At 37.7% G+C, this 27,715-nt stretch overlaps 3 protein-coding genes and 1 non-coding gene across 4 annotated transcripts; 2 read left to right on the plus strand and 2 right to left on the minus strand.

Annotated features, from left to right (window-relative positions):
- Nucleotides 1-2,598: 2,598 nt before the first annotated feature.
- LOC148716250 (uncharacterized) lies at nucleotides 2,599-16,614 on the minus strand. The gene is made up of 4 exons (XM_088745319.1): nucleotides 13,249-16,614; nucleotides 6,304-6,481; nucleotides 5,614-5,733; nucleotides 2,599-4,693 (listed from the first exon to the last, which is right to left on the minus strand). Exons 1-3 carry the CDS (start codon nucleotides 13,457-13,459, stop codon nucleotides 5,643-5,645), a joined length of 480 nt encoding a protein of 159 aa, XP_088601445.1. The 5' UTR covers nucleotides 13,460-16,614; the 3' UTR covers nucleotides 2,599-4,693; nucleotides 5,614-5,642.
- Trnah-gug (transfer RNA histidin (anticodon GUG)) lies at nucleotides 12,849-12,920 on the plus strand. The gene has a single exon. It is a non-coding gene; the product is annotated as a tRNA-His (tRNA).
- A 1,831-nt stretch (nucleotides 16,615-18,445) lies between the features above and the next one.
- LOC111332689 (E3 ubiquitin-protein ligase TRIM45-like) lies at nucleotides 18,446-22,056 on the plus strand. Its single transcript, XM_022938102.2, has one exon. It carries the CDS (start codon nucleotides 18,545-18,547, stop codon nucleotides 20,588-20,590), a length of 2,046 nt encoding a protein of 681 aa, XP_022793837.2. The 5' UTR covers nucleotides 18,446-18,544; the 3' UTR covers nucleotides 20,591-22,056.
- Nucleotides 22,057-22,129: 73 nt separating this feature from the next.
- Nucleotides 22,130-27,216, minus strand: LOC148716251 (crooked neck-like protein 1). The gene is made up of 8 exons (XM_088745320.1): nucleotides 27,075-27,216; nucleotides 25,503-25,592; nucleotides 24,112-24,203; nucleotides 23,789-23,863; nucleotides 23,373-23,556; nucleotides 23,074-23,180; nucleotides 22,791-22,852; nucleotides 22,130-22,555 (listed from the first exon to the last, which is right to left on the minus strand). Coding segments are annotated over exons 2-5 (249 nt in total). The 5' UTR covers nucleotides 25,584-25,592; nucleotides 27,075-27,216; the 3' UTR covers nucleotides 22,130-22,555; nucleotides 22,791-22,852; nucleotides 23,074-23,180; nucleotides 23,373-23,555.
- Between the last annotated feature and the right edge of the window lie 499 nt (nucleotides 27,217-27,715).

Below are 27,715 nucleotides of genomic sequence, written 5' to 3' on the forward strand. Positions count from 1 at the left end.
TTTGTGTTGAGGTATTGGCTGAGATTGCAAAAACGTTCGTGGAGCTAAAGAAATACAAGTGGTAGGTCCAACGATCGATGTTTGCGCCGATTTCGTAGGTGTGCTAGCAAATGAAGGCACAAATTCCGCGGTTTTCATATCCATTCCATAGTTTCGCGCAATCTCTTCCGATGCTGCGGCGAAATTTTCCTCTAAGGACTTTGTCTTCTTTAGCCTGCGCAGACAGGGAAAACACAAACGAGTGTTGTCGTCGATTGCAAGTTTTAGCGGCAACTTCCGTAATTCAGTTTCAATTGGAAAAGAAGAGCGACCCCTTACATTAATTCTGAATGCTTTATCGTCAAACTTCACGGCACACAAAACACAGAACACCTCATACATATGCATCTGTTCGGTCACGTTTTCATGACTCGTGGCCACCATCTTGTTTAAAAAATTTAATTTATACAAAATGCATAAATTGGTATGTGGCGTCATGCGTCACCGGACGACACTAGGGAGCTTAAGATACAGACGTTTTCGGGGCGACGGCGACGTGGAGACCGATTAAGATTGGAGTGAAATTGACTGCGCATGCGGCCCCGCCGTCGCCCTCACGTCGGCGACGTGAGATCAGTGAGTTTGCCGTCGTGGTGAAAACGTGAGTTGATCTGGTTTGTTTTTTTTAATATAATGCCAATTTTGTCACATTTCTCACAAGTCATCACACGATGTCTCGGCCAACTCGAGAGACCTTTTGTTTTCTCTTTAGGTTAATATTACCGAAGCAACAGCGAAGTCCAAATCGTCGAGGTAAGTTTTGGGCACGTACGCGTACAGTACTTGAATTCTTACCATAAAAGGGGATTTTTTCTTGCTGACACTCCCTTTATCAATTCGTAGATGCACCTCGCAAACGTACACCTCAGACCTATGGAGGTTTTTTTAGCTTAGTGCGTAGTCTTGGACTGAAACGTCATCTACTTAAATAAAGTTCTTATCGCATTGGACTTTCCTTACGTAGCTAAAGGCTGGCTTCTTCGGTAGTGTAGGAGCTCCTGTAAGTTGAGTATCTCTGAAGGCATCTAACTGTATTAATTCAGTGGAACTGAGTTCTTGTAACGACTCCGATTGATATTAGAACGAGCTGTTGCTGTTTGTGCATCTCTCATATTTCAAATAATAAGATCTTAAAGCCTAAGGACATTGATGTTCTGATCATAATGTAGCTCTATGAAAAGTGTCTTTAATTCTTGTTTCCAAATTAATTCTAACTCCGACTCCTTTTTTTCAGCACAACGCAATGGACGAACCAGCTTGACACATTTTTTGGCGTCGTAGTAAAGGACGAGGAGATGGCGGAATTCTTCAAACGTAGCCATGCTACGACAAAAACGCCTTAATTTGTAAAGGGCAACAAATAAACTCGACAAAGCCGCAAAAGTCGCAAAGGCCGGTCGTCATCACAATCTTAACAAATTAAATTATGGCGCGAAAACGGCAACCTCTGACCCAGTCTACCTGGGTTGTCACGTCGCCGTCGCCCCGAAAATAGGGACTTTAAGATAAAGGAACGCGGACGTCGCGAAAGAGAACCGGAAGTAAAGATGTAAGTGCTGCAGAAAAACGTGTCAACAAAGATCTAGAAAGTACTGCAACATGGTGGAATCAGAACGGTTTAATCAGTAATCACAAGAAATGCAAGGCTATGTTGATTGGATCAAAGCACGCTGTTAAAAACACCCAAGCGTTACAGATTATCCTCAATGGAAAACCAGTGAAACAGTCAGATTACTTTAAGTACTTAGGAATTTACCTCGATTATTGTCTGACATGGAGCAAACATGTAGCCTAATCTAGGGTTTACCCTAAACTAAAAATGCTTAACAGAATTTCATCCTTTCTTAGTCGCGATATTTTGCTCAGAATCTACAAGCAGACTGTATTACCTTTGTTAGACTATGGTTGTGTTGTATGGGGCGAATGTAGCAAAGAGAATGCCCAACGTTTAGAGCGCCTGCAAAACCAAGCAATGCGAATAATATTGCATGCTGACCGTAAGACATGTACTCAGGAGATGCGCGCCAAATTACAACTATTATCACTTCACATTAGACGCCTTTTCATCAAGCTACAGTATGTTTACAAGATAATTAACAACATCAACTGCCCTAAGCAGTTGACAGGGTACTTAGTGAAACGATCACAGAGACACTGTCGAGCCTTTAGATCTACCACAAGACCAAATGTGGACAGACCTCGTTTAAGTTTTCGGCTGCGAGTGCCTGGAACAAACTGCCAAGAGAGATTCGCGAGCTCACAACACTCGCACAATTTAAAGGCAGAACTTTCACTTACCTCGTAAACACGGACAGCGTAAATCATATTTGTACAAGTTAAATGTAAATTTTATATATAATTTATACATTTTAGATTTGTAATTGTAATTCTTATTGCTTGTAATTCTTTTTAACAGGTCCCCGATTAATACCAGTCGATCTATATCTTGATTGACTGACCGGTTTCTTACCAGGATAAAAAAAGTTATTATTAAGTAAAATAACAGCTGAGAGCTTCATTGCGCATGACCAAAAGTCAGATGTGCTGCGTTGTTGCTGGCGACAGACGTCGCTGGAAGGCTTTTCGCGTCGCTGATAAAACGTGAGTAAATTGGTGGTCTTTTCGGTTTCTACAGACCTTTTAATTAACAGTACCTGTGTTTATTTTGGATGTTTAAGAATCTTCTTTGTTATTTTTTATTTAAAAAGTCGGTTGCTGAGTCATAATCACAAACAGCAGTGTAAATATAACACTGTAGTGTCAGTACAACCTAGACCAAAATGTACGGTAGCCCAGAAGGCTCAACGCAAACAAAAAATATGCTGCAGCAAATAAAAAATATACTGCAGCAAATAAAAAATATACTGCAGCAACTAAAAAATATACTGCAGCAAATACAAAAATCAAAACGCAAAGAAAAAAAGTACCGCAGCAAATAAAAAATGCAACGCAAACAAAAAATACTGCAGCAAATAAAATATGCAACGCAAACAAAAAAAAAAGAAAACGCAAACAAAAAAAATTGGAACGCAACGCCAAGGAAGACTGGGTAATAGTTCTTAGTTTCCCGCCAACACTCGTTCCATCCTTCGCTTGTTCACCTTTCCGAAACCATGTTTTGCAGCGAACTTACGACAGTACCATGCTGCTCCTTAAAAATTTCGATAATAACTCTATTTTCATACCCTTGATGAAAGTAATCTTCTATAATCCTACGCAGATCGCTTTCGTCCATAGCCAAAAGCGAGTTCCAGTTCATGCTGTTTTGGCGGGAAACTAAAAACTATTACCCAGTCTTCCTTGGCGTTGCGTTCCAATTTTTTTTGTTTGCGTTTTCTTTTTTTTTAGTTTGCGTTGCGTATTTTATTTGCTACAGTATTTTTTGTTTGCAATGCATTTTTTTATTTGCTGCGGTACTTTTTTTCTTTGCGTTCTGATTTTTTTATTTGCTGCAGTATATTTTTATTTGCTGCAGTATATTTTTTATTTGCTGCAGTATATTTTTTGTTTCCGTTGAGCCTTCTGGGCCACCGTAAGAATGTGCTAAAATGGCTCAAATCTCGTTAAAACACAGCAGAATGGCAAGAAATTTAACACTAAGCAATCTCGGTAAAAACCTCTGTTCTGTGAATTACTCATACATTGACTGATTTAATTTTCAGTTGCTGATCTCGGTTATAAATTACAATTGGATCTAGCCGTGAATGGCTTCGAAGCCCAAGTAAAATCGGGATCATGTCAGAGTAGCGACAAGGGTAGGCAAATCGCTTGAGAAGGATACAAAGGCCCTCGGTTCCATGACATACTGTTTCTTAATCATATTCAAATATAGCAGGAATTTGCAGTGCATCTTCAAGGCGAGATGTGTGATGCTTCTCTACCCTTAAATTGGCTGAACACTCGGCTCCATTTTGGTCCCAGCGAAGAAAATTTCGGATACACTTGGTAAGGAAAGTCCAAATTATCTGACTTGCTCTCCTCATAAAGCAGCAAGAATTCCGCATCAGTAATAACGCCCATTGCACGACTTAAACACAGCAGTTCTCGAGTTTCCCTGAAAGAAGCCATATTAAACTTGAAAAAATCGCCGCGTCGCTCGCAAACTGAAGAACCTTAACTTAATATTCCCACCACGAACGCGGTGCACTCGACCCATGCTCTCTTCGACGGTCGCGTACTTCAAGGCGTCCGCGTCCCCGTATCTTAAAGTCCCTAATGTCTGTATCTTAAGCTCCCTATTTATAACGCTCGGAATTCAGATGTCTCTCTCCCGCGCCCCCTTGGGGTAAAGGGAAGAGACGGCTGAAATTCAGATTACATTGCTTGTCCCTTCAACATCTGACATTTTATAAAACTGTTCAGATGTCTCTCCATCTCAGAGACACGACCGACACCATCACTGACCAGCTCATGCATCTTCTTTACAATGCAAATAAAACCAAACTGCTCGTTATTCTTCATCCAATGAAGACAAGACTTGTCACACTAATAATTTTAAGTACTGTACTGGCCCTACTGGATGGGATTGAGGATCCTCTGGTTTGGGTAGTTTAATGTAGATCCTTCTTTCCACATTCATTTCAGAGGCAGATTCCAAATCGCTTCGAAGCCTTTTTGATGCCGCCTCCCGTCGGGCTTTAGAATCAGCCCCAATCTGGAAAGCAAAAGTCAGAGTGATTTAATAAGCATGTCACTGTGCCCCATTTATGAAGAAAGCATCAAAATCATGTGTTGGAAACTTATGCAGTGTTTAAACAACAACAAACATATGAAACATATGTGTGAACTGCGGTTATGAGACGTATATGAGAACGATCCTTCGCAGTAAAGCACTATTTGAGCAACAAATAGTGCTTGAATCAGGCCTGAAATTTTTTTCAGGTCTGATTTTCACTATTGCTCAAATAGTGCTTTACTGCGAAGGATCGTTCTCATATACGTCTCATAACCGCAGTTCACACATATGTTTCATATGTTTGTTGTTGTTTGATTTATCATCTACGGGTTTATATCGAATTAATTTGATGGCCTGCTCCCAGTTGGCTTGTTAGCTCAATTGGTAGAGCGCTGCACTAGTATCGCAGAGGTCAGTGGTTCGAGTCCCGTACAGGCCTGAAATTTTTTTCAGGTCTGATTTTCACTATTGCTCAAATAGTGCTTTACTGCGAAGGATCGTTCTCATATACGTCTCATAACCGCAGTTCACACATATGTTTCATATGTTTGTTGTTGTTTGATTTATCATCTACGGGTTTATATCGAGTTAATTTGATGGCCTGCTCCCAGTTGGCTTGTTAGCTCAATTGGTAGAGCGCTGCACTAGTATCGCAGAGGTCAGTGGTTCGAGTCCCGTACAGGCCTAAAATTTTTTTCAGGTCTGATTTTCACTATTGCTCAAATAGTGCTTAACTGCGAAGGATCGTTCTCATATACGTTATGCAGTGTTTATTACTCAAATGCATGCTGCCCTCTACTTGTTGACATAAAATTCTTGAAATTATGTATAAATAATAATAATAATGATAATAGTAATAATGAAAATTATAATATTTAATAATAATAATTCTATTTTACCTCATATTCAGGATATTTTACCATTTCCCTTATGTGGATCTTGGCTGAACAATTGCACGTCTTGGTGTCCTGTACCAAGAACAACCTCTTTCTTTGGTATTCATGAACTTCTTTATCACCCTAGTTTATGGCACAATTACATTAGGGACATTACTACATTTACTGTAACAGGAAAATGTGAACTCTGTTTACCCAGCATGTGGACATCATAAGTTTAATGCTATCACTGCTACTCCACCTCATGCCCTCCCAGGCAACCCCTCTGATAATAATCACCCAAGGAACACCCAAGGAAAAAATATCTTAGGATTCCATTCGACCTCAACCTGAGGCAGCTTTCTTATTTTTCCTGTGCCTTAGTTTTCCTAGCAGGACCATGTGGAGAGTCCCACAGGAGTAAAATGAGAACCGGGATTTGGGCAAATATTCACTGGGACAATGAGATTTGGGTAACTGGGACTTGGGTAACTGGGACTGGGAGTCACAAAGAAATAAACAAGAGAACTGGGCAGGGGTTTTGGAAATTTCGGGAAAACAATAGGCTGAGTAACAGGATTTGGACTGGGAAAATGGGATTTATGCCCCCTCCCTTTCAAGACCCTCTTAAAAGGGCCCTCCTTCCACACACGCTTGTCTAATAATACTACCCAAACAGCCCTAAGAATAACATCTCGAAAGAGCCCATCCTACCTGCTTTTCTGCGGCAATTTTAATTTTCTACGCCTTACATCTGTCCGGACCATGCTGACATGACAGTCCAGTATCCGAACTGACAGAATCTTAAATGGCATTCCGTCAAATTCTAATGGCACTCCACTAGTTTCTCTTACATCACGCCAGAGTACATTGTGATTCTTTTTCTGAGAATCTGTTAAATATGTGAGGAGTTGCTTTGCTTTAGTATTTGAAATTTATTTTTGTAGTTTGAAAACTAACATGGAAGATTATATTAAAAGATAATTGATCCGAAAGAACTCGTCGCTTTACCGGTTTGAAGAACCCGTGTCGCGGAATGTCGAATACTTTGTCTTTGTGGCCATTTCAGACTCTCTTACGAGTAAATCAGGTGTTTCTTGGTCAGAAACATAACCTGAATACTCGTCGAGATACGAAGTGAAATAACTCAGCCATGGTACAGGAGGAATCGGATGAGAGTTCATTTTCGCGGGATCCGCGGGAGATTGACTTAATTAAATTTGACGCCATCTTTACTCTTTACGTAAGTACCCACTGCTGACCCACTGCTTATATTTAACAATTATTCACGAAAGGCGAGGTGAATATCGTCGAATAATCCCCGAGACGAAGTCCAGGGGTTTATTCGACAATATTCACCGAACCTGAGGCGAATAATTGTTCTAGTATTATTTCAGAGCTGAACAACAGGGAAATTTTTAAACTCATAACATTGTAGTAACATTTATTAACATTTCATTTCAACATTTTATATAAATCGCGTGGAGCGGTTTGTATAGCGTCATATATGGAACCGCTCGACCAATCAGATTGCTGGAAACTCTTTGCTCAACTCTGAAATTATACTAATAATGTTTAACAAGAGTTGCGGGCTCACATGGTCTGGATCAATGTCGTTTATCACGCAAAGACGAGGGGCCTGGCCTTTGAAAGGATAGGGTACTAAAATGTTTTCAATACGTCGGACGAGTTGTAGTTTGAAGCCCGTTTGAAGTAAAAGGCAAAAATTTTGTGGATTGTTGAGCTTGATTTCAAGTATAATAAGGATTATGGCATGTTGGAGCAGATTGTAACCAAGACTAGGGTTCCGAAAGTTGCAAAGGTTTGTATATCTTACGATTTAACGAGGAATTGAAAAGATTAGTTTTAATAGTGACAGGTAAACGTGCACACGAAGATTATGGATTCGATAAGCTTCTATAGCGTAATCTTTCCAGATCCGAGGCATTTCTTTTGTAGTTAATCGTTGAGTCGTACACTGAGAAGAGCTGAAATTTCCTTCTTAGCTAACAAAGTTTCGATTTCGACTTTGAGAGTAATTTAAGGTGGCTCGTACCGGTTTTCGTCTTTTTGATGGTTTGTAACTTTGAAAGAATACAACAGAAAGACTGACCAAGGCCAGTTAAACACTTTTACGGGGTTGAATTATATAATCATTGGTTATCCAAAAATAGGTGTCATTTCGTCACTAGCAGTTTCCATGGCAACGCTTTCATAGGCTTATTCAGACGCATTTTTTAGCTTGTGGCTTAAATAATTCGAAAACTAACCCGGTGACCCCATGATTTTTTTCAGTGATTGCTTTTGGCACTTGAAAAGGAAAATGCACAAAGATTTTTAAAAAATTCTACGGAGCGGAATTTCAGAAAATCTAGTAAAAAAGCAATTTTCAGACATCGCAAATTTCCTTCCATAGAATTTTCTAGTTTTTTTCTGATGATTCCTTTCGACGTTATTATCATATTGGAACAATAAAAAGAAGGGGTCACCGGACTTGTTTTCATGCAATAGCTTTCGTGAGTTTAGCAATTTCCACGCGCGTTCTCGCGCATTTAAAAATCTGGATTCTATAAGATCGACATTTGCTCAAGATCTGTTATACCTACCGCTGACAATTGCGTGTTCTCGCGCGCGCGCCTACGATCTGATGTTTACAGAAGTTTACTGCTAATTAAGAAAATCATTAAACAGCTGTCAAAGATAGCCTCCCGGGCTCATCTTAAAAATCCTACACACGACTTCTGGCTATATCGTATTATTTTCCTTTAAGTTTCAAAGTCTTCTTCCACTTCAGATAGATTATCCTTCACTTGAGTTCTTCTTTTTTCGCCGTCGCAAGATTTCATATCGGTTGAATATTTCTTTTAAATGTGAAGTGAAGCAACCTTTACTTCTTCAAAAATCCTCTCCTTTATCTTAGTTTCTATCTCCTGCATTCACAGTAGCCGCTCAACACATCAAATACAAGCTCTTAGGTAAACTTCTCACAAAAGTAGAAAAAATTCCACGCGCCGCCATCTTTGTTTTGAATTTTCATCTTTTGATCTCGCGCTTCTTTCGCACGTTTCTCTCGCGCTCGTCACGCAAAAGTGACCTGTTCCCCGCGCGAGGAAACTGGTACGAGCCACCTTAAAACAAAGATGCCGCGAGGAATTTTTTCTGCTTACGTGAGAAGTTTACCTAAGAGCTTGTATTTGAGCGGCCACTGTAAATGCAGGAGATAGAAACTAAGATAAAGAAGACGATTTTCGGAGAAGTAAAGGTTGCTTTACTTCGCATTTAAAAGAAATATTCAACCGATATGAAGTCTTGCGACGGCGAAAAAAGAACCCAAGTGAAGGATAATCTACCTGAAGTGGAAGAGGACTTTGAAACTTAAAGGAAAGTGATATGATATAGCCAGAAGTTGTGTGTAGGATTTTTAAGATGAGCCCGGGAGGCTATCTTTGACAACTGTTTAATGATTTTCTTAGCAGTAAACGTCTGTAAACATTAGATCGTAGACGCGCGCACGAGCACGCGCAGTTGTCAGCGGTAGCTATAACAGATCATGAGCAAATGTCGATCTTATAGAATCCAGATTTTTAAATGCGCGAGAACGCGCGTGGAAATTGCTAAACTCACGAAAGCTATTGCATGAAAACAAGTCCGGTGACCCCTTCTTTTTATTGTTCCAATACCATAACAACGTCGAAAAGAATCCTCAGAAAAAAAAAACTAGAAAATTCTACGGAAGGAAATTTGCGATGTCTGAAAATTGCCTTTTTTCTAGATTTTCTGAAATTCCGCTCCGTAGAATTTTTGAAAAATCTTTGTGCATTCCTTTTCAAGTGCCAAAAGCAATCACTGAAAAAAATCATGGGGTCACCTAGTCTCCCTCGCAGCCGTTTTTTTTTTTGGATGTCACGCAACGCTCCTCCAAAAGAACGGCTGCTGACAACCAAACTACATTCCTTTCTCCGAATTGGCCAATCACAGCTCGGGTTCCATTTTCAGGAACCTTTTCGCGCCAGACTCACCTTTTGAGACTCTTCCAATCAGATATCGTTTTCTACCGCGATCCTCATGTGGAAAACACCAGTCAAATGGCGATTCTTGAAGGAGCTTTTCGCAAAGCGTCGTCAAAGTTCAAAATTTTCGAGCTTAAAGCTCGAAAATTTTGAACTTTTTAGTCGAGAAAGAAGATGTTTAGTCGAGAATGAAGATGTTTTTGTGAAGTTGCCTACAGGATCCGGGAAATCGTTAATATATCAAGCACTCCCGCTCGTGTTTGACCATGTTACCGATGAAAGTGGTCATATTATTGTTATTGTTGTTGCGTTGTACCAACGTGCGGAAACACTCGATAATTCGGGCCGATTTCCTGTACCGGTAATAAGCCACGAACATAACTAATCGGGTTCGCTCCAGCTAGCAGCGGACTGGCAAATGAAGAAGTACAAGTAGTGTAGGAGACGTTGCAGTGTTCTCGAAGCTTCGTCCGGTTTGTTGACGGCAAGCACGCGCTTTTTTCCTCCTGATCTCCATCTGTAGGTCGAAGCCAGCGTTTAGCCCTTGGCCTAGATTGAAAGGCGTTTTGTATTTCCTTTTGATTATTGATGTAATTTACTGTTTCTTATATATTCTGACTTTTATAATTTGTAGTAACCTCTTGAAATAGTGCGAATAAAGACTTTCAGTTCAGTTCTTAGCTTCTTCTACTTTCTCAGGTGCTCGCTGAAACTTTAACAACCGCTCAAACAATCTAGCGTTCGTGTCGTTGGCGTAGCAGTTGACGTCTATGTTAAGCGTATATTCTATAATTTCAACGAAATTGTGAGAAGTTTTCCCAAACATCTATACTCTATCTTTACCAGGGCACAACGATGAACATGTGAAACATGTTTCTCCCAACATCCACATTTTCGCGTGAAACCTTACGTCATTCAGATTTTTTGGTATGTGATTGGTCTGTTCAATAGACCGCGACCAAACCGCAAGGACAATGAGAAAGGAATGTAGTTCGGTTGTCAGCAGCCGTTCTTTTGGGGGAGCGTTGCGTGACATCGTCTCTCGTCTTACCACCCCTCTCTCGTTCCTTATTCCAGCTTCCCTTGGTACCAGTTCACTCTGTGTCGCACACGCTCTGCTTATGTGTTATTTCTGTTCGTCACAGGACACAGCGATCGTGAAATGTCCCAAAGACAAACTCTTCCGAGAATACATCGGTCTCGAGTTACAGGTGAGTAAAACGATTATTTAATAAGAAATTTTTGCTTTACTCTAATGCCGATAGAGTTATTTAAAAAAAAATTATCGAGGTTACCTTTGAAATGGAAAGAAAAATGAAATCAAATAGAAACATGATTGTATTAAAGTTTAAACCTTTCACTTCCTTGAGTGATCAAGACAGAAATTCTCCTTACAATATCAATACAATATAAAGCAGACAAGTAATGAGAACAAACAGAAATATCAATTAGGGGATCATAAGTTGATCTAATGCCAAATTCTCCAAATTAACATCATAGAGCTATATATAACAGAAACTAAGGAGAATTGCTCATTATATCTTGAGAGTGAAGGAGTTAAGGAAACTTCCAAGTTTTATGCTTGAGATTTTTTCCTGTCCTCCCTTCCTTCATCTTTATACACGTTTCTTAAAAAAAAAACGTATATGTATTGGGTACTTTTGTGGTGGACAAGAACTGCGGCTCCGCAAGGGTGTTTCTAGTTGCCCTTTGTGATGCGTAATCTGCCACTTTTATCTGTTTTGCTTTTAACAGCTTCAAGAGTTCGATCGCTGTCGTAAGTTGTACGAGAAATTCCCGGAGTTTAATCCTGCAAACTGCACCACATGGGTCAAGGTTAGGAGAGAACGTTTTATGTTATTTTATTGTTGTTAATTTAGTTGTTTTTTATTGTTTTTCAATTGTCTTCTCTGTAAACTCTAGCAATTAACTATTGATGGAGTTTGACATGAACAAAAATTGCGGACGGACAATTATCGACCTGGGAGAGAAGAAACTAAAGAACGTTTGAGTGAAGAAACGTAAGGACGAACATGCGAAGGAATGCCAGGCCGCGCTCCCATTCGAATGAACAAATAAACAAGTTAGATAGGGGCATGAATAAACAAATGATCAAGTTAGCGAACGAAATTGAACAAATTACATCTTAATTAAATGAAGCAATCGAGAGAGACTGTGTAAGATATAAAAAAAGGAAAAGTGCTGTAGAATAGTTGAGAAAAGGCAATAGATGAACTTGCAACCGAAGTTGAGCGCTTTTCGATTGATGCAGTAAGAGGTTTCGCCGGCGACGATAGACCACTCGTAACCAGCATAATTTTTTCTTCTTAGTACGCCGAACTTGAAACCATTCTTGGTGATACTGAAAGAGCACGTGCGATGTTTAAACTGGCAGTCAACCAACCATTGCTTGATATGCCCGAGGTAATGCATTACATTGAAGCGCGTAGTTAACTAAACACACAGCATTTCTTTTTTATTCATTGCCTGTTCCAGGCCATAAATAAAGGAGGAGAAATGCACATGAGAAATCAACGAAGATTGCCTGGTCACATGTTCTAGAGTGACAGAACCCGGACACAGTGTCCACTCTGGAGATCAGCCGAAGAAATTATTTCGCCAATCGGCATTTCACATGTAACGGTCTTTTACACAAACTATGAAAGGCCATTAATATTGAGAAATTTTTCAGGTGGGCTAAGAACAGTTTATGAAAAATCTCGGCAACATTACCGAACATCTCCATACTTTACTATGCAAACAGTTTAAGGATAAAGAAAACAATGGCGAAACAAAAGATTTGTGACTACGGCTTCATGAGATTTCAATGGCTTAGCAGGCTTGCCGTGAGTGTGTTTTTTACTCTTTCAAAGAAAATTCATGATGTGAACTTTCTAAGAAACGCGCAAGATTTATAAAATCACAGCTTGTATTTTGATTCAAATGTTATAGTAATTGTTTTGAAAGAAATGAAATTTGCATCATAAACGTTCTCACCTCACTGAAGTAAATATTCAGGTAAAGCTTACTAATGAACAAAGGATTTTACACTGGAAGTTGCTTTTTTCAGGAGAATTTCGTTGTTGAACATTTGTCGCATATATGCATCACTTCCTTTCGACTGTTAAGATTCGTATTTTCATAACTTGTTTCAAGCACGTGTAAATTGTACAAGTTCCTCTATTTGAGGGATAAGTTATAAGGGAATCAGTTAGGTAGAACGGAAATGACGTTGATAGTGTATTGGCAGCCGGGATCGTATAGTGGTTAGTACATTGCGTTGTGACCGCAATAACCCAGGTTCGAATCCTGGTCACGGCACTCATGAAATTTTTTCCTCTTTCTTTTTTTAACTGAACAGTTTTTACGCTGTTTTATTATCCCACTTTACTTCAATAGTTTTGTAAGCAAAAGAAAATTACTCCTTTTTTACTCAGTTTTCCCAAAATTTCCCCCACTTTCAGTTGTTTAGAATTGTAATATAAAAGTATTTTGCCAACCAGTTAAAAAACGGTATTTTGTTTGTGTTCTCAGGTTTTGTGGAAGGCGTACAGAGATTTCTCAACTTTTCTTCCTGCTCGCCATTTCGTCCGACACGAAACTAACAAACAACGGAGAAAACACGCAGAGACATATAAAAATGACTCACCGTTCAAGTATTTCATACAGCTGAAGTAACCAGGTACACCACGCTCGCAACATTGCTTGGGAGTTTTCTTCTCAAGTGAAGTAGCAGCGAAAATACAAGCGCCATGTTCATTCAAGAAGCGAGCCAGCTCTGTGGCGTTGTTAGCGGCTGCACAGTGAAGTGGGGTCCTGTGCGGTGGGAAAAAAGGATAGAGAAAAAAACATTTACACATAATTAAATCGTTTAAAATAGGTCCGCAAAGCGTACATGCGTCTTGTGCGTAAATATGTTCTTGGTACTTACACTAATGTGAATGGGTGATACATGTATTTCAATTTGTATACTTTAGGAGGGTCCTGTAGAGAGTAGGATCGATACGTTAAATTGAAATACCCCAAGTCCCGATAAAAGTATTCTGTTAAGGAAGTTCACCAAGAAATAAGCATTTTTTTTTTTCAGAAATAATTGTATTATTTATCAAATTTAACTCTTTGCCTGTCAGACCTCAACATAAACATAAAGTGTTAATACTTTATAGTGAACTAACTATTTTTATATCAAGAACCCTTACTTTCCTCACCAATTCCGTTAACAGCAGTAATTTTGAAAATCAACTAGGTACCAGGTCTCATAGCAGCTGGATAATTGCTTGCATAATGATCCACAGGACTTCGGTCAAAATTTAACATCAACATGAACATAATGTGCTAGCCTCAGATGTAATGAACTTAAAACTTAGAGTGTACCCAATAGGTAAAGGAGTGCTGCCCAGATGTAATGTATCTAATAAGGGCATAAACAATTACAATGATCCAGCAATGAGACTATCAGTTTATTTGGCTATTCAACAATTACAGAAATAGTTCTCCTTAACCTTTTTGGTTTGGTTGGAAACAATTTTTTGGGTCATTTATCACTAAAGGTTGTGCTTTGAGGTTTTCTGAATATGCTCTTTGAGTTGTAACAAGTATTAAAAAACTGAAACATGAATATCAATAAGGTTATAATGTAAGAGGTTTAAAAAGAAAATATATGACCATGACAACAACTCCTGGATGATAGAAAAGAATATCTCATTATTCCCTTATGAAAGGTTGAAAAATAAGAAAATATAACAAAAACAATTCTTGGATGATAAAAATGACTGTCGTAATTTCTGTTTGTGTTTCATTTGGATTTCACAATAGTTTTTTTTGCTAAAAGCTGAAAAAAGAGGAAAATGTAACAACAACAAGTTCTGGATGTTAAAACTTTCCATTATCCCTGTATCTGTGTGGTCTAGACATTATAGCGTTTGCTATCACACATCAGTAAGCATCTACTTCAAGAATAACTTCCACAATTTCTTGGCTCTGGTGACCTCTGTTGATGCTTAGATAACAGTGGATCACCGTAAATTGAAAAGAAAGGAAAGAAATAAACAATTAGCAAAGGCCACTTAAAGATTGTTAAAACGCTTTATGACGTAATATAAAAGAGAAATTCATCACAAAGACACGAACGGAGAAACACGAATTTTTTCAGGAAAGTCAAAGGCTTGGTTGTCCGAGAAAAAAACCGCCAGACAACCCAGGAAAAAAATTATAGTACATTTCATGAATTACATCGTGATGTTCAACAAGGTAAAGATTAGAGTTGCATATTTGAGACACAAAAATAGCTCTAAATAGCTCTCTTCTGACTGATGGAATCCCCGACGAATCTTAAAAACTAAGTAAATCAAAGGTAATGTCACTGTTAATTGAACGTTTTTCGTTTCGTTCAATAATCCACGATAAGAGTGACATGTTGTCTTTTATGGCGTTCCATCACCGCCAAAATTCAAACTTAGCCCTCTATCCACGCATACCATCATTCACTGGCAACATTCAAATATTCAATTAAAACATCCAACCCTCCACCACAACATTCATATCAGGCGTTTAAAATACACTCACAACATTCAAACATACACTCCAAACATTCCATCCATCGAGTGAAACATTCAAAGCCGGCATGCGAAATCCACTTACAACATTTGGACATGCAATTTAACAAGCGGTTATTCAATTCCAACTTTTATTTCGGATATTCGACTTTCAATTCGACAGTCCATTCAACCATTCGATTATTCAATCTGAACATTTAATACGAATATTCAATCCAAACATTCAATTCGAACATTCGATTCAAACATTTGATTATTCAATTCGAACATTCAATATTCAAACGTTCAATCTAAACATTCAATTCCAACATTCACTCCGAACATTCAATTTGAACGTTCAATCCAAACATTGTAACATCGTTCCCACTGTCATCTGACCAACATCCGGGACGTTCGACAGTCGAAAGGCGGGAAAGAGAGGAGTCATATCCAGTGGTTGTGCGTGAACCTCTATTTTACCTTGAAGTTATTGCGATATTTTGCATGTTTTAGAAATCAAGCTGTTAAAGTTCTCTGGGAAATCTATTTTGACGTGGCAAATATCTCTTTCTGTTGGCAACAGAAGTGATTTAGTTCGGGCATATCCATTCTATTTGATAATGAAATAAAACCTCAACGTCAATTTCATGGACCATCTTGAATTTATTACATCTAAGTCTGCAACAGTAATCACAGTGTGCAGTTACCCTTTACGATCCAAGACCGATCCTTGCAATATCAATAGACCACACAGGTGACAAGAATTCAACAAAATGATGAACACTAGGAAACTATGTTGTGAGCTCACAAGCAATTCTTGCCTCTATCACTGTGTGCAGATCAATAAAGGAGTGCAGAAAATTTTATAAAACACCAAACCAAGAGCTTGAGAAAGCAACCCTCTAACTTGAGACATGATTATAAGTAGGAACCGCTTTTGCGCAATGATTCATGTAGCCAGTAGGTTGCTATATTCTCAGATTGTGTTACTACAAAGATACAGTACACTGTAAGTGATTGTCTCGATTTGCTGTAGTCTACAGTATCTATTGGATGCAAAGAGATTCCATTTGGGCAAGCTGTAGCCAGGATGTACTGCCCTCTAGGCAGTTTTCAGTAACCTAGAAAATACTCCTTATAATTACTTAAATATAATTTCCTGATCCTCAAACATTTACTTGGCTGTCGGGCAGTGAAGGATAAAATCCATGAGCTCGACAGGAAACTCAACTAGCCCCAGGCTAGCAGACAAGCTTTTCTTTGCACATGGAGACATCACTCTACTGTACTAGTTTCTCAACCTCACTTAAGATTTGACTATAAAGTTTAATGGCATAGGTGTCAGAACTGTCACGGCTGATATTTCTAGGTGATGATAGCTGACTTTCATTAACTGGACAGAAAGTTACGATGAATATATGAAGTTCATATATTCTGAACTGCAGTTATAGATACGTATGATGCACGATCCTCGCAGTAGAGATTATTTCCCGAGTAAAAATTGTTGAAGCAAGATTCTTGACGTCAATTTACAGGATTAAATGCTTATCTTAAATTAATGTTTGTTGACAAAAACATTTCAAAGTTGCGTTGCTTGTACGTAGCCTGCTTAAGGATTGCAAAATTAATCCCTCACAAGTGTTAAACAATTACAAAGATTGAATATGACAGAAAACAGAAAATTGATGAAAAAAAGAAGGGGGAGAGGGAGTGCACGCATTGGTTACATTTTAAAGAACTATGAAGGGCAACAAATTCGTTAAATGAACCTTTTAATCGTGGTTTGCACAAGTCATAGGGCCCCGAAGTTTTTCCTTTAATTACAGGCGATTAATTCTCTCCTCTTTCATTAACAATACGACTTCTATAACGGATTTTGTAAATATAAAGTTTGTAGGCAAATATACACTCACTTCAATGGCGCAATAGATAAACAGTTCACGTTACAACCAGGTCAACTGAGCCAAGGACAATGACAATACAAAAGTAGATGAGTACACATTTATTCTGTTTTGTTTTCTTCGAATCTGAAACAAAGGCTGTTTCTTTGAAATTTTTTTTGAGTAACGTCTGTCCTCGTGCAAAACCACGGGCAAAAATGTTTACCACAATCGGGACTAATCTATATGGATTGAATTTCAGCGACTATTTTGAACTTTGTAAAAACACTAAATCGAGATCTAACCACCTATATAAACTACAACTCAAACTCGCAAAACTGAACTGTTACAAAAATTCTTTCTTTGTCAGAATTATCAAACCCTGGAATAATCTTCCTATTAATTTATTTAATTTTTTTGACAGCCCTAACGTTCGTGGGTTTAAATCAAAATTGAAGAAACATATGAATATTTATTGAATCGTCATTTTATAATTGATATTTAGCCGTTTCTTATTTGACTTTTTTATATTTTTATTAACTAGCTCTGTAAGATTTTTTACATAGATAGGAGACCCTTGATATAGGGCCAACCTCAGGGTTTCCTTTTTCTAAATAATTATGTATTTGCATGTTGTTCTGAAATAAAGTATTGTTATTGGACACCGATGGAAATTTTTACGACTAAGAAGGTCAATCTCATCGCAAAGGACGGATCTGCTGTCTTGTTGTGAATCGATTCTGTTTTATGATTTGTATAATCGTCCGAGTAAGGGTAGACCATAAAAGACTGCTGTTTCTGAACGTGACAGACCATTTCGACGTTACCCCGTTCAGAAGTAACCAGAAGTTAAGGAAAAGGTTGAGTGGTTCGCCAGTCTAAATTCGCATGAACCGTTTGAAGGTTTTGAAACATTTTTAAGATAATCGACTCATAAGCTATTCTTTACCTGACTCTAATAGTTACATTAATTCCGCTTATGTTTCTGAGACAGTTCTTTTCAAGGATCCCCTTCATCGGGAAGATCAAAAAACTAAAACAACTCTTACTCCCGGGTTCAACCGCACTGCGAAATTCAAATATTCCAGAGTATAACCCCCTGACCTGCTGTCTCGTCATGCACGGCGTTCTACTTCACCTTGCAACAACAACAGAAAAAAAAAAAAAACACCACTGCATACAAGATGAGGTCAAACGAAGTACGTAAACGCTTCAATTTGTGATAAACAACTCATTCTCTTTATTTTGTTTTCCATTGCATATGTTTTCATCTATGCCGTTAGTGAATGGCTTTCATTTAAAAGGAGCGTGACAGAAAGGCTTCAGTGCAACCGACTAAGTCTACTTATCACAAATCAGAAAATAACTTTCATATTGACATAACGTCACAACAAAAGGTCAACTAACTGCTTGAATTTGGTTGGCCACAAGAGCTCAGCTGTCATGGACTTTGTTCTGTTTTCTAAGAATCAAAAAGTTACAACTTAGATTTCATAATACTCCGTTCGTATATCGCCTCTTGAATAATCGGATGTACTTCAAGGCGAACGTGATGGAGCCCCTCACGGAAAACCTCAAGAAACAAGTAACGTGCTCAATTTGTCTCGATACCTACACAGATCCGAAAGTGATATCGTGCTTCCACACTTTTTGCTGCCAGTGTTTGGAGGAACATGCAAGAAAAAGCCACCGACAAGGGAAATTCCGATGCCCCGAGTGTCAGGCACAAATCGATTTACCAGAAGACAATCGCTTCGACCGTTTGCCTACCAACTTTTACCATAACAGTTTGCTAGGTCTCCTTCAAACGGAAGATCGCGAGGCCTTACTGAAGCCGCCATTTTGCCCGCAACACAAGAACGAAAGACTTCGATATTTCTGCTCTTCCTGTGAAGCATGTGTTTGTCCTGTTTGCCTCGCTCAACAACACCAACGACATGAGTTCGACGTTATTGAAAATGCAGTGGAAGAGGATAGGAAACACATCATGTCGAACGTCGACACCATCAAGGAAAAGGCAAACTTGTTTCGAGCAGAGATTAGAAACCTGGACAAAACATCTGAAGATGTGGAAATGATTATTGCAGTCGCTAAACAAGAAGTGTCAGAGGCAGCTGAACACGTGATCACAAAGACGCGACAACAACAAAAACAACTATTAGAGTCCCTAGAAATGACGCGTAGAAAGAGAATAGAGCGAATCAACTCGGCTAAAAAAGAACTCGAATCTCTGGTAAAACAAATGAACCAAGCAGCTGAATTTGCAGAGAATCTGGTACAGAGAAGCTCGGGCTTCGATATTATACAGACAAAGACAACTTTGACACACAAATTTGAAGAGTTTCGTGGAGTTGAAGTTCCAAAACATGACCAGAATACATTTGTCAAATTTACCGTAGCATCGCAACAAGACTTAAAACTGGGATTTATTCAATTCACTGAGGTACCGGCAAACGCAGCTAAATCAACTCTGGAAGGACTGGATCAATCATTTCAGGCCGGTGTACAAGCCGAGTTTACGTTATGTCCAAAAACTTCTGGTGGAGAGATTAGTTACCAGGCTGATCTCAAAGATCACGTTGAATTGCTGATAGAACCCGCCAATGACGTAACAAACGTAATTGTCCAAGAAAAAGAAGATGGTAACATTAGGCTGAATTTCACACCCAAAGTGCCTGGCGTCTACAGTGCTGAAATGAAGATCAATGGCGAAAAGCTTGTACCCAGTCCGTTCACTTTCCCAGTGAAAGAACGTGAACTTGTAGTAGTCGGTGAGTTGGATTTGAAGTTTAACCAAGGGCAGGCGTTGCAGGAACCAACTGGAATTGCAGTAAACAGGCAAGGAGACATAGCTGTTGTAGATAATCTTGGACACTGTGTTTTTGTATTCAATAAAGAAGGGAACTGTTTGAGACAAATTGGAAAAGAAGGAACAGGTCCTGGACAATTTAAATATCCAACTGCGGTGTCGTTTTTTAACGACAACGAAATTCTTGTCGCAGATACACTAAATCACAGAATTCAACTCATCAATATACAGACTGGTACTGTTGTAAACGTCTTTGGACAAGTAGGTGAGGGAAAAGGACACTTAAAGATTCCAGTTAGTCTTTGCTTTGACGAGACAGAACGTATTGTTGTCACTGAATTCGAAAATCAGAGAGTTCAAGTTATGTCAAAAGAGGGCGAAACTATATTCACAATAGGAGACAGTGGTCCAGAGAGACTCAGTAAACCACACAGCTGTATTCCTTACAAAAACATTTTCCTGGTATCCGAAAAAGACAATCACAGCATAAAAGCATTCGATTCGTCAGGAACGTTCTTGCACAAGTTTGGAGAAAAAGGGAAAAAAGACGGACAGTTCAAAGCACCTCGTGGCATGTGTTTAGACAGCTCCAGTAATCTTCTTGTCTGTGACCGTGACAATAACAGAGTTCAGCAATTTTCTTTGGACGGTCGCTTTACAGGCAAAACTATGGTTCCTTTACAGGGTCCGATTAAAATTGCAACAGCACCAGATGGGTGCATACTAGTCGTTTCCATTGCAACTAAGAAAATATACATACTGAAGTAAATGTGTTGTCATTCTACAAACCATTCAATTCAGAAAACAAATTGAATCTTTTTTTTTAGAAATTTCAAGTTTGACTCTCACTCCAAACAAAAGCCAGCCAAGGGTAATCATAATTAATTTTCAGCCTATGAGATTTCTCAATTCATATTATTAATTCAAAATCCCTCAACCTGACAAGAAATTAACTAATCAAAAAAAAAAAATTACCTTCTACATGTAAATGCATATTTTCTTGGAAATAGGCAAAATTTCAATTCTTGCATTTCCTAGTTCAGTTCATTTCTGATCATCTCTTTTCACCTTTCTTGTTATAATGACCACAATGGGCAAAACTACTGTTAGCAGTTGTGAAGAGAAGGAAGTTATGCCCACCAGATATATGCACCTTAATGTACCGTAAACCTCAGCCCCTGGACTTTAACCCTTTAACTCCCCACCTCCCAGAAGTGATTAACATGTAACTTCTCCTTATAATATTCATACATTATCCAGCAAACAGGTAATGAGAATACTCAAACATAACATAACATACACCTTATTAAAGTGTCAAGGTATTTAGCCAGAGAAGCTAATTGGGGACACTTCTATATATAACATATAAAATATTAATCATGTACAAAAATATATGCTAATATGAATAGGTAGTAAGAATTAAAATTTAATTAAGAATTAATTAAATCAAGAATCAAGTATGTTATGTATATATGACTAATTAAGTTAAGAAATTAAACTAAATTAAAAACGTAGCAGTAATAATATTGCTATGTTATACAAGCGTGACAGCTGCAGGTTCCATCCAGCACATCTAAAACTTTAATGCCCCGAACTGCTCTGTTAAAATCATGGAGGCTTGTCTTATCTTGCAGGTCTTTGTCCATTTTGCTCCAGAGATAGGGACCAAAATATCTAATACTATGTTTACCATAGTTAACATTGCTAAATCTAGGTATTGGGAAATCATTATTGCCCAAATTGTAATTCTTGGATTGCTTGTAAAATATGTCACAAATATATTCGGGTGCCAGGAAGTTTTTTAACCTTATACATCAATATCAATATCAAACTTATCAGGTAGAAGTTGTCATCCTGATCAAACACCAAATTCTCATAATCAATTTACAAGGAAATGTGTATCAGCTAGAGGGGAGAATTAACAAGCAGATTTTGGGAGTTGAAGAGTTAAGGAGTTAAAGAAGCATGTCTTGAGTGCACATGGACTGAATTGTAAGATTTTATCAGCTAAGAGACAAGTATTATCAAATGATAGAATATCATATCTTCAGGTTGAGAATTACTTTTAGTGACACTATATTGAGTCGCCAACAGTTTTATATGCATTACTCTCCAGGTTCCTTTTATCGTGTCTTACAAAAAAGAAAAAGGCTAATTTCCAGCTATCTTGACTGAACAAGCTTTGTTTAACAACAGATTTATCATATGGTAATAAAATTCAACTTTGATTGGCATCAAGCAGGACTTGTTTATTTTCAAGAGAGAAGCTGTGCCTATTTGCATGCCTATTTTTTCACTTGCAAATTAAAAAATAATGTCTGGGAGGTTTACAATGATGAATAAATTTCAAAACTCTCAGTGAAATAACATATCAGGAAGCTGTGAACTTTAAACATTTTGTAAGTCCTCTCCACGCAATATTTTAACTTGTGCAGTATCAAAGCTGGCAATTCACAATGGGCAAAATAGGCCCATCTTGCTCACTCAAGTAGCCAGTCAAAATGCAGGATTTGTTTTCATTTGCCCAAGGGGACTGCCAGCTATATAATACAACCGTATATCAAAACATCTACTTTGTTAAGCTGTGATTTTAAAAAAATACTGTTGTTATGATTTCTCAATTAACTAACCCCCATACTAGAATTTATTCTCTTGCTAACAATCACATCTTCTATCCCTCCTTTGTCTCCATATTATTTTCTTCTCATGTTGAGTGTAAGCTTTGTACAACTCCTGAAAAAAAAAAAAAAGGTATTAGTAAATTTTAATGGAAAAACACAATCTAACAGATATCGATGAGGCTTTAGGGACAAAGAGGAAGGAACAGAAATGAGTTTTTGAAGGAGAAAATCAAAAATGATTTTAAAAGTCAGTAACATGGAAATGTTTTCTAAGCTCAGGTCTTCCAAACATGTAGAAAATGAATCAACTCCCATTAGAACAAAGCCTGTACGTAATCCACACTTACTTTACACTCCCCTTTTGGTAAGACGTTCAGAGCATACTGGAAAATCACCTCACTTGATCATGCTATGGAATAGGAAAAAAGAACAATTAGAGATATTCAGGTTTTGTCACTAAGGTTTCTACCACTGTGCATTTCAAATTAATTGATCCCAAAAGTGTCACTGTTATTTACAACTACTATTTTGTTCACTCGAAACATAAAAAGAACTGGTGATTACAATTGTTAACTTATCCTCTTGTTTCTAATTTTGGCTACATGTAAAACAGAAAGTCTCCATCCATACCTCTTTGCAGTTTTCTTCAAATTTTGCAAATGCAAGAAAAAGTTTCTCATCTGCATTTTCCTCAGCAAAGAACTCTAATGCTCTTTCATAAAAATCTCTTGCACCAACTGAAAAAAGATATCTTTTATCACCACAAAGTAAATTTCAGTTGGTGGATGAAACACTTAACACTAGTAATTGTCAACCACTTGTTCCAAAATAACAGTAAAGGACTAAAAATCATTTAAATGTCATTAGAAAAACTTGATACCAAAAAACATAAATTATAAACCATGTCACTAGCATATGAATTCATTCACCTGAATTGGACTGTCTCTCCTCAAATTTAGCAAACTTCACTCAATTTTTCACCCCTGGATGCACCATAACAAATCTTTCATAAATACTCAGCACATGATCCACTTCCTTACATCTGAGCTCCATGTTAATGTAAGAATGCCAAGCTTGTTCATCTGGCTTCCATTCCATCAATCATTCTAATATCTGTCATGCACCAGCAATATTAGTGAGCATCTCTTCCATGTAGGTGTACTTATACCTAACTTAAGTAAAATGACACAGCTCTTGACTCTCAGATCAACTTTTCTGAAGTTTCCCTTTACTACTAACACTTATAAATGAATATACCATTGTTTTCACGAAATGTAAACCAACTTAAACTTAACCAGAATACCCTAAACTATAACTACATCACAAAGAAGCATTATGTACTAACCAAAACTGATTCACTCTCGGCAAGATGGTGACTGCTCTGTCCCAAATATTCCGTGCATGGTTAATCTGGTGATGTCTGTAGAAGTAAAACTCTAATCTCAATATCAAAGATGAGACGAGTTAACTCTGCATAGAAGGCTAACTTACAGAGTTTCTGGAGCATATCTGTGTGGTTTTTGTCACTCAAAGTAACCTATCAACCATTCTGGAAGAGCAGCAAAGGTATAATCCATTACAAGTTACCCCTCCCCTCCCCTCCCTGAACTATTGTCAATTTGTCAAATTTTTATTAATTATTAAATAAATGACAGATTCAATATCTACCTTTGAATTTCTCTCTGACTTTCTTCCCACTGAGTATACTTTAACCAGTGACTTATTACTGATCTGTTTCTATGAAGGTTGTCCTCAGATACCTGGCAAAATAAAATAGGGGAATTTAAAACATCATAAATTCATTAAATTTACAATTATTACTAACAACAGTTTGATTTAAGATCAATATTTATCCAACTCCTGATAAAATCAAATAAATCAAACCTTTCTTTTTCGAAGCTTAAATTCTTATAATTCATCAGGATCACCAATCTTTTGTTTGGGAGGCTGCAAAAGAAATATTAATTACTATTTAACTCCCAATATCTTAATATCGATAATTCTCCCCTCTAACTGCAACACACTGGCTTGTAAATCAGTTACAAGAATTTGGTGTTAGATTGCAATGACGACTTCTACCTGATAAGTTTGAACATTCTCATTATCTGTTTGCCAGATAATGTATGGATATTAAAGGAAAAAGTTTCATGTTAATCCCTTCTGGGAGATAAAAGGCTAACAATCATCCTAAATCAGTAAACAAATTGGTGTGTAGATATAATAATAGATAAATATCTTGTTTTTATTATGTAAAACCTCAAAAACTTTGCTACAGTGTAGTGGGGTGAAAATGAACTGATTTCAAGTTTTGTATCGGACTACACTATTTTTTTTAGAGTACTGCAATTGTAAACTGCAGCATTCCCACTCAGCAATTTCTCTTTTTTTTTTGGTTAATTACATTTTTTGCATTTACGAGTCAAACAACGTTTATAAGTGTCTTTCCTTGTCCAATTGCATTTCCTCTGTTGCTTTGCATTTTCGTATTCCTTCTACTTGTATTTTGTAATGACTTGTAATTATTTTGTTCTTTATAGCCACCATGATCAACCACAATGTTAATAAATTTCAAGGCATTTGCAAGGTGAAACCTGAACTTCGTTGGCAGGCACATTGATTTTTCATTACAGAAGAGGGAACCTTGCAGAAAGGAAGAAAAATTGACAACATTGAACTAAAATCCTTAGCTGTAAATTAAGTGTACTCCTCTTTAAAAGGTGGAATATATCTTTCAAAAGTGGAAGCTGCACCAGCAAGTTAGAGCAAACCAATACAAATTCCCCGCTGACTTGGGAACAAGTATCTGAAATTCCACAGTGGGAGTCAAGAGTTAAATCAATTCTCTTAACAATTAGTTTTGGTTGAAAATGAAGCATAGTATCATATTAAGCAGTTTGCAAGGAAAAATGCTATGAAAATAATGTTCTGGAATATTTCCTCTCCCTGCTTTGAAAATCTAAAATATCTCTCTGTTTGGAATACCACAATTTATCCAAAAATTTTGAAAGTAATTTGAATGGAATTATAAAGACAGCTGCAGTATGTACCGTTTAACTTACTGGTGGAACCAATTCTAACTGCCTCTCCTTGGTTTCCATCAAGAGTTGTTCAGCTGTGATCTGAACTGGAGTTGGGGCCATATTCCTCACCTGAAAATATCAACAAGTGTCTTCAATGAATAACACCAAATTACAGCACCTTAAAAACTGGGGACACAAAAGAAAGCTTTATACACCAATGGTAGAAAATTTGAAAGCCAGCAATGACTGAAGCAGGCAAACTTGGTAATGTTTTGCATGATAGGAAGCAATTTCACAATCCATACATGCCAAATCTCCCGGATTATCCAGGAGTCTCCCAGATACAGAGCCAATCTCCTGCTCTCCCATATGGGTGACCAAAACTCCTCAATAAAAGGAAGTTTGGATCAGTTGCCCACAAAAAACTAAGATTTAGATCCATATGTTCCAAATTCCAAAATCATCTGCCTTCTTATCCTTGTATTACGGTTTCTGGCTTCATTTTCTTGTATGATGTATATTGTTTGTTTCAAACAAAAAGGAGTTTCTTCTTTGTTACTCCTATATAAGCAAGAGTCTGATAGGAGGAGTGTTCAACCAATGAAGTCCCTGGCAGATAGATCCACATTTTTCCTGTGAAATTGCTCAGCGTGCTCACTGTTACTCAAAGGCCCACAGTCTGAATCTCAATCATGGGAGAGTAGGTGGTCCAAATCAAAAATGAAATTTTCCAGGGGGAAATGCATTAACAAATTCAGTTGGGACAGGGGGTGCTGTTCCTAAAAAAAAAACCTCGAGATTTGAGATCCCCAGAGGTTGGCATCTCCGTAATCATATCAGGCAAAAGCAAGCCAGATTTGACTGTTTGAGCTTGGGATAAATGTTTGCTAAAATATCCACCGAAATTCCCTGAAGCAGACACACTCAGCAACTTCTGGAAATTTTTAATAGCTGATAAGCTCATTGCTGCAGTGACTGGTGTTAACTAAAATTTCCTCATAAGTGACATGCTTCAATCACATTCCAATAGAACTTATGAATTCAGTGAATGTGAACCCAGCATGCCTGACTGATACATATACCAAGAACTCAATCTACTTCAATACTGTAATGATCTTGTTACTAAAAATTTGCTTCCTTGATATGACAAGTGTGCAAATTCTCCCAACAAATCTACCATGAAATGTATGGCAACTTAAGGAGAGTTAGATTACAAACCAGATCTTGCAAATAAAGAGTCTGTTGAAAGCGAAAAACACTTGAAAACTTGACTTCACTCGTGATTTTTCCTTGTTCCCACAACCTTAATTTCATCATCATTAACATTACAAAACCTACCGGTCACTAGAACGAATTGATAGAGATTTTTGAAGTGAAGTCGTGAATTAAGAAGTTAAACTACTCTCAAAGTCAAATATCCAAGCTTTGTTGACTGAGTAGGAAAGATAAAATCCTCTCAGTGTACGATTAAAACTAAAAAATAAATGGCTCGTATATGGAAAGATTACGCTGAAGTAGCTTATCGAACCCATAATCCTCGTGTGCATGTTTACCTGTCACTATTCAAACTACCCTTTTCAATTCCTCGTTAAAATCGTAAGATATACAAACCTTCGCAACTTTTGGAACCCTGGTATTGGTTACAATCGGCTCTGATGATGCCACTATCCTTATTATACTTGAAGTCGAGCTCAGAAATCCACAAAATATATGCGTTTTACTTCAGACGCATTTCAAACTACAACTCGTCTGACATACTGAAAATGTTTTAGTACCCAGTCCTCTCCAGGCCAAAAAGGCTTGGAGGATTTACAAGATGGTGGGTGCAAATGTGATCTGGTGTTCCATACGATGTTTTTGCCCTCCCAGTGCCGGCAACTCAAGGGTAAAATTCTATAGAAGTGCAAGTTTCTTCTTTAGACAACAGTATACAAAACCCATGAAAGATGACAATGTTCAGAATGTATGTTCAGCTCATCGATTAATTGTTTTACGCGGTTCGGAAACAGTAGTAGTAGTAATTTATTTATTTATCCACATTTCACAATTGAGTATAACTCGTTTTAACGTGAACGTGCCAGGTTAAAATAATATATATAACAAGCTAGACAATGATGATAATAATAGTAATAAAAAGGAACTAAACTAACAGATCTGCATAGGACGTATTATTATCTATTAGATCTGCACACCCTTAGACAGATCATTTCATTCTTCGCAGTTATTTTATTTAAACAAATTTCTTCCGTGTG

Source organism: Stylophora pistillata, chromosome 14 (assembly GCF_964205215.1).
Source record: "Stylophora pistillata chromosome 14, jaStyPist1.2, whole genome shotgun sequence".
Classification (NCBI taxonomy): domain Eukaryota; kingdom Metazoa; phylum Cnidaria; class Anthozoa; order Scleractinia; family Pocilloporidae; genus Stylophora; species Stylophora pistillata.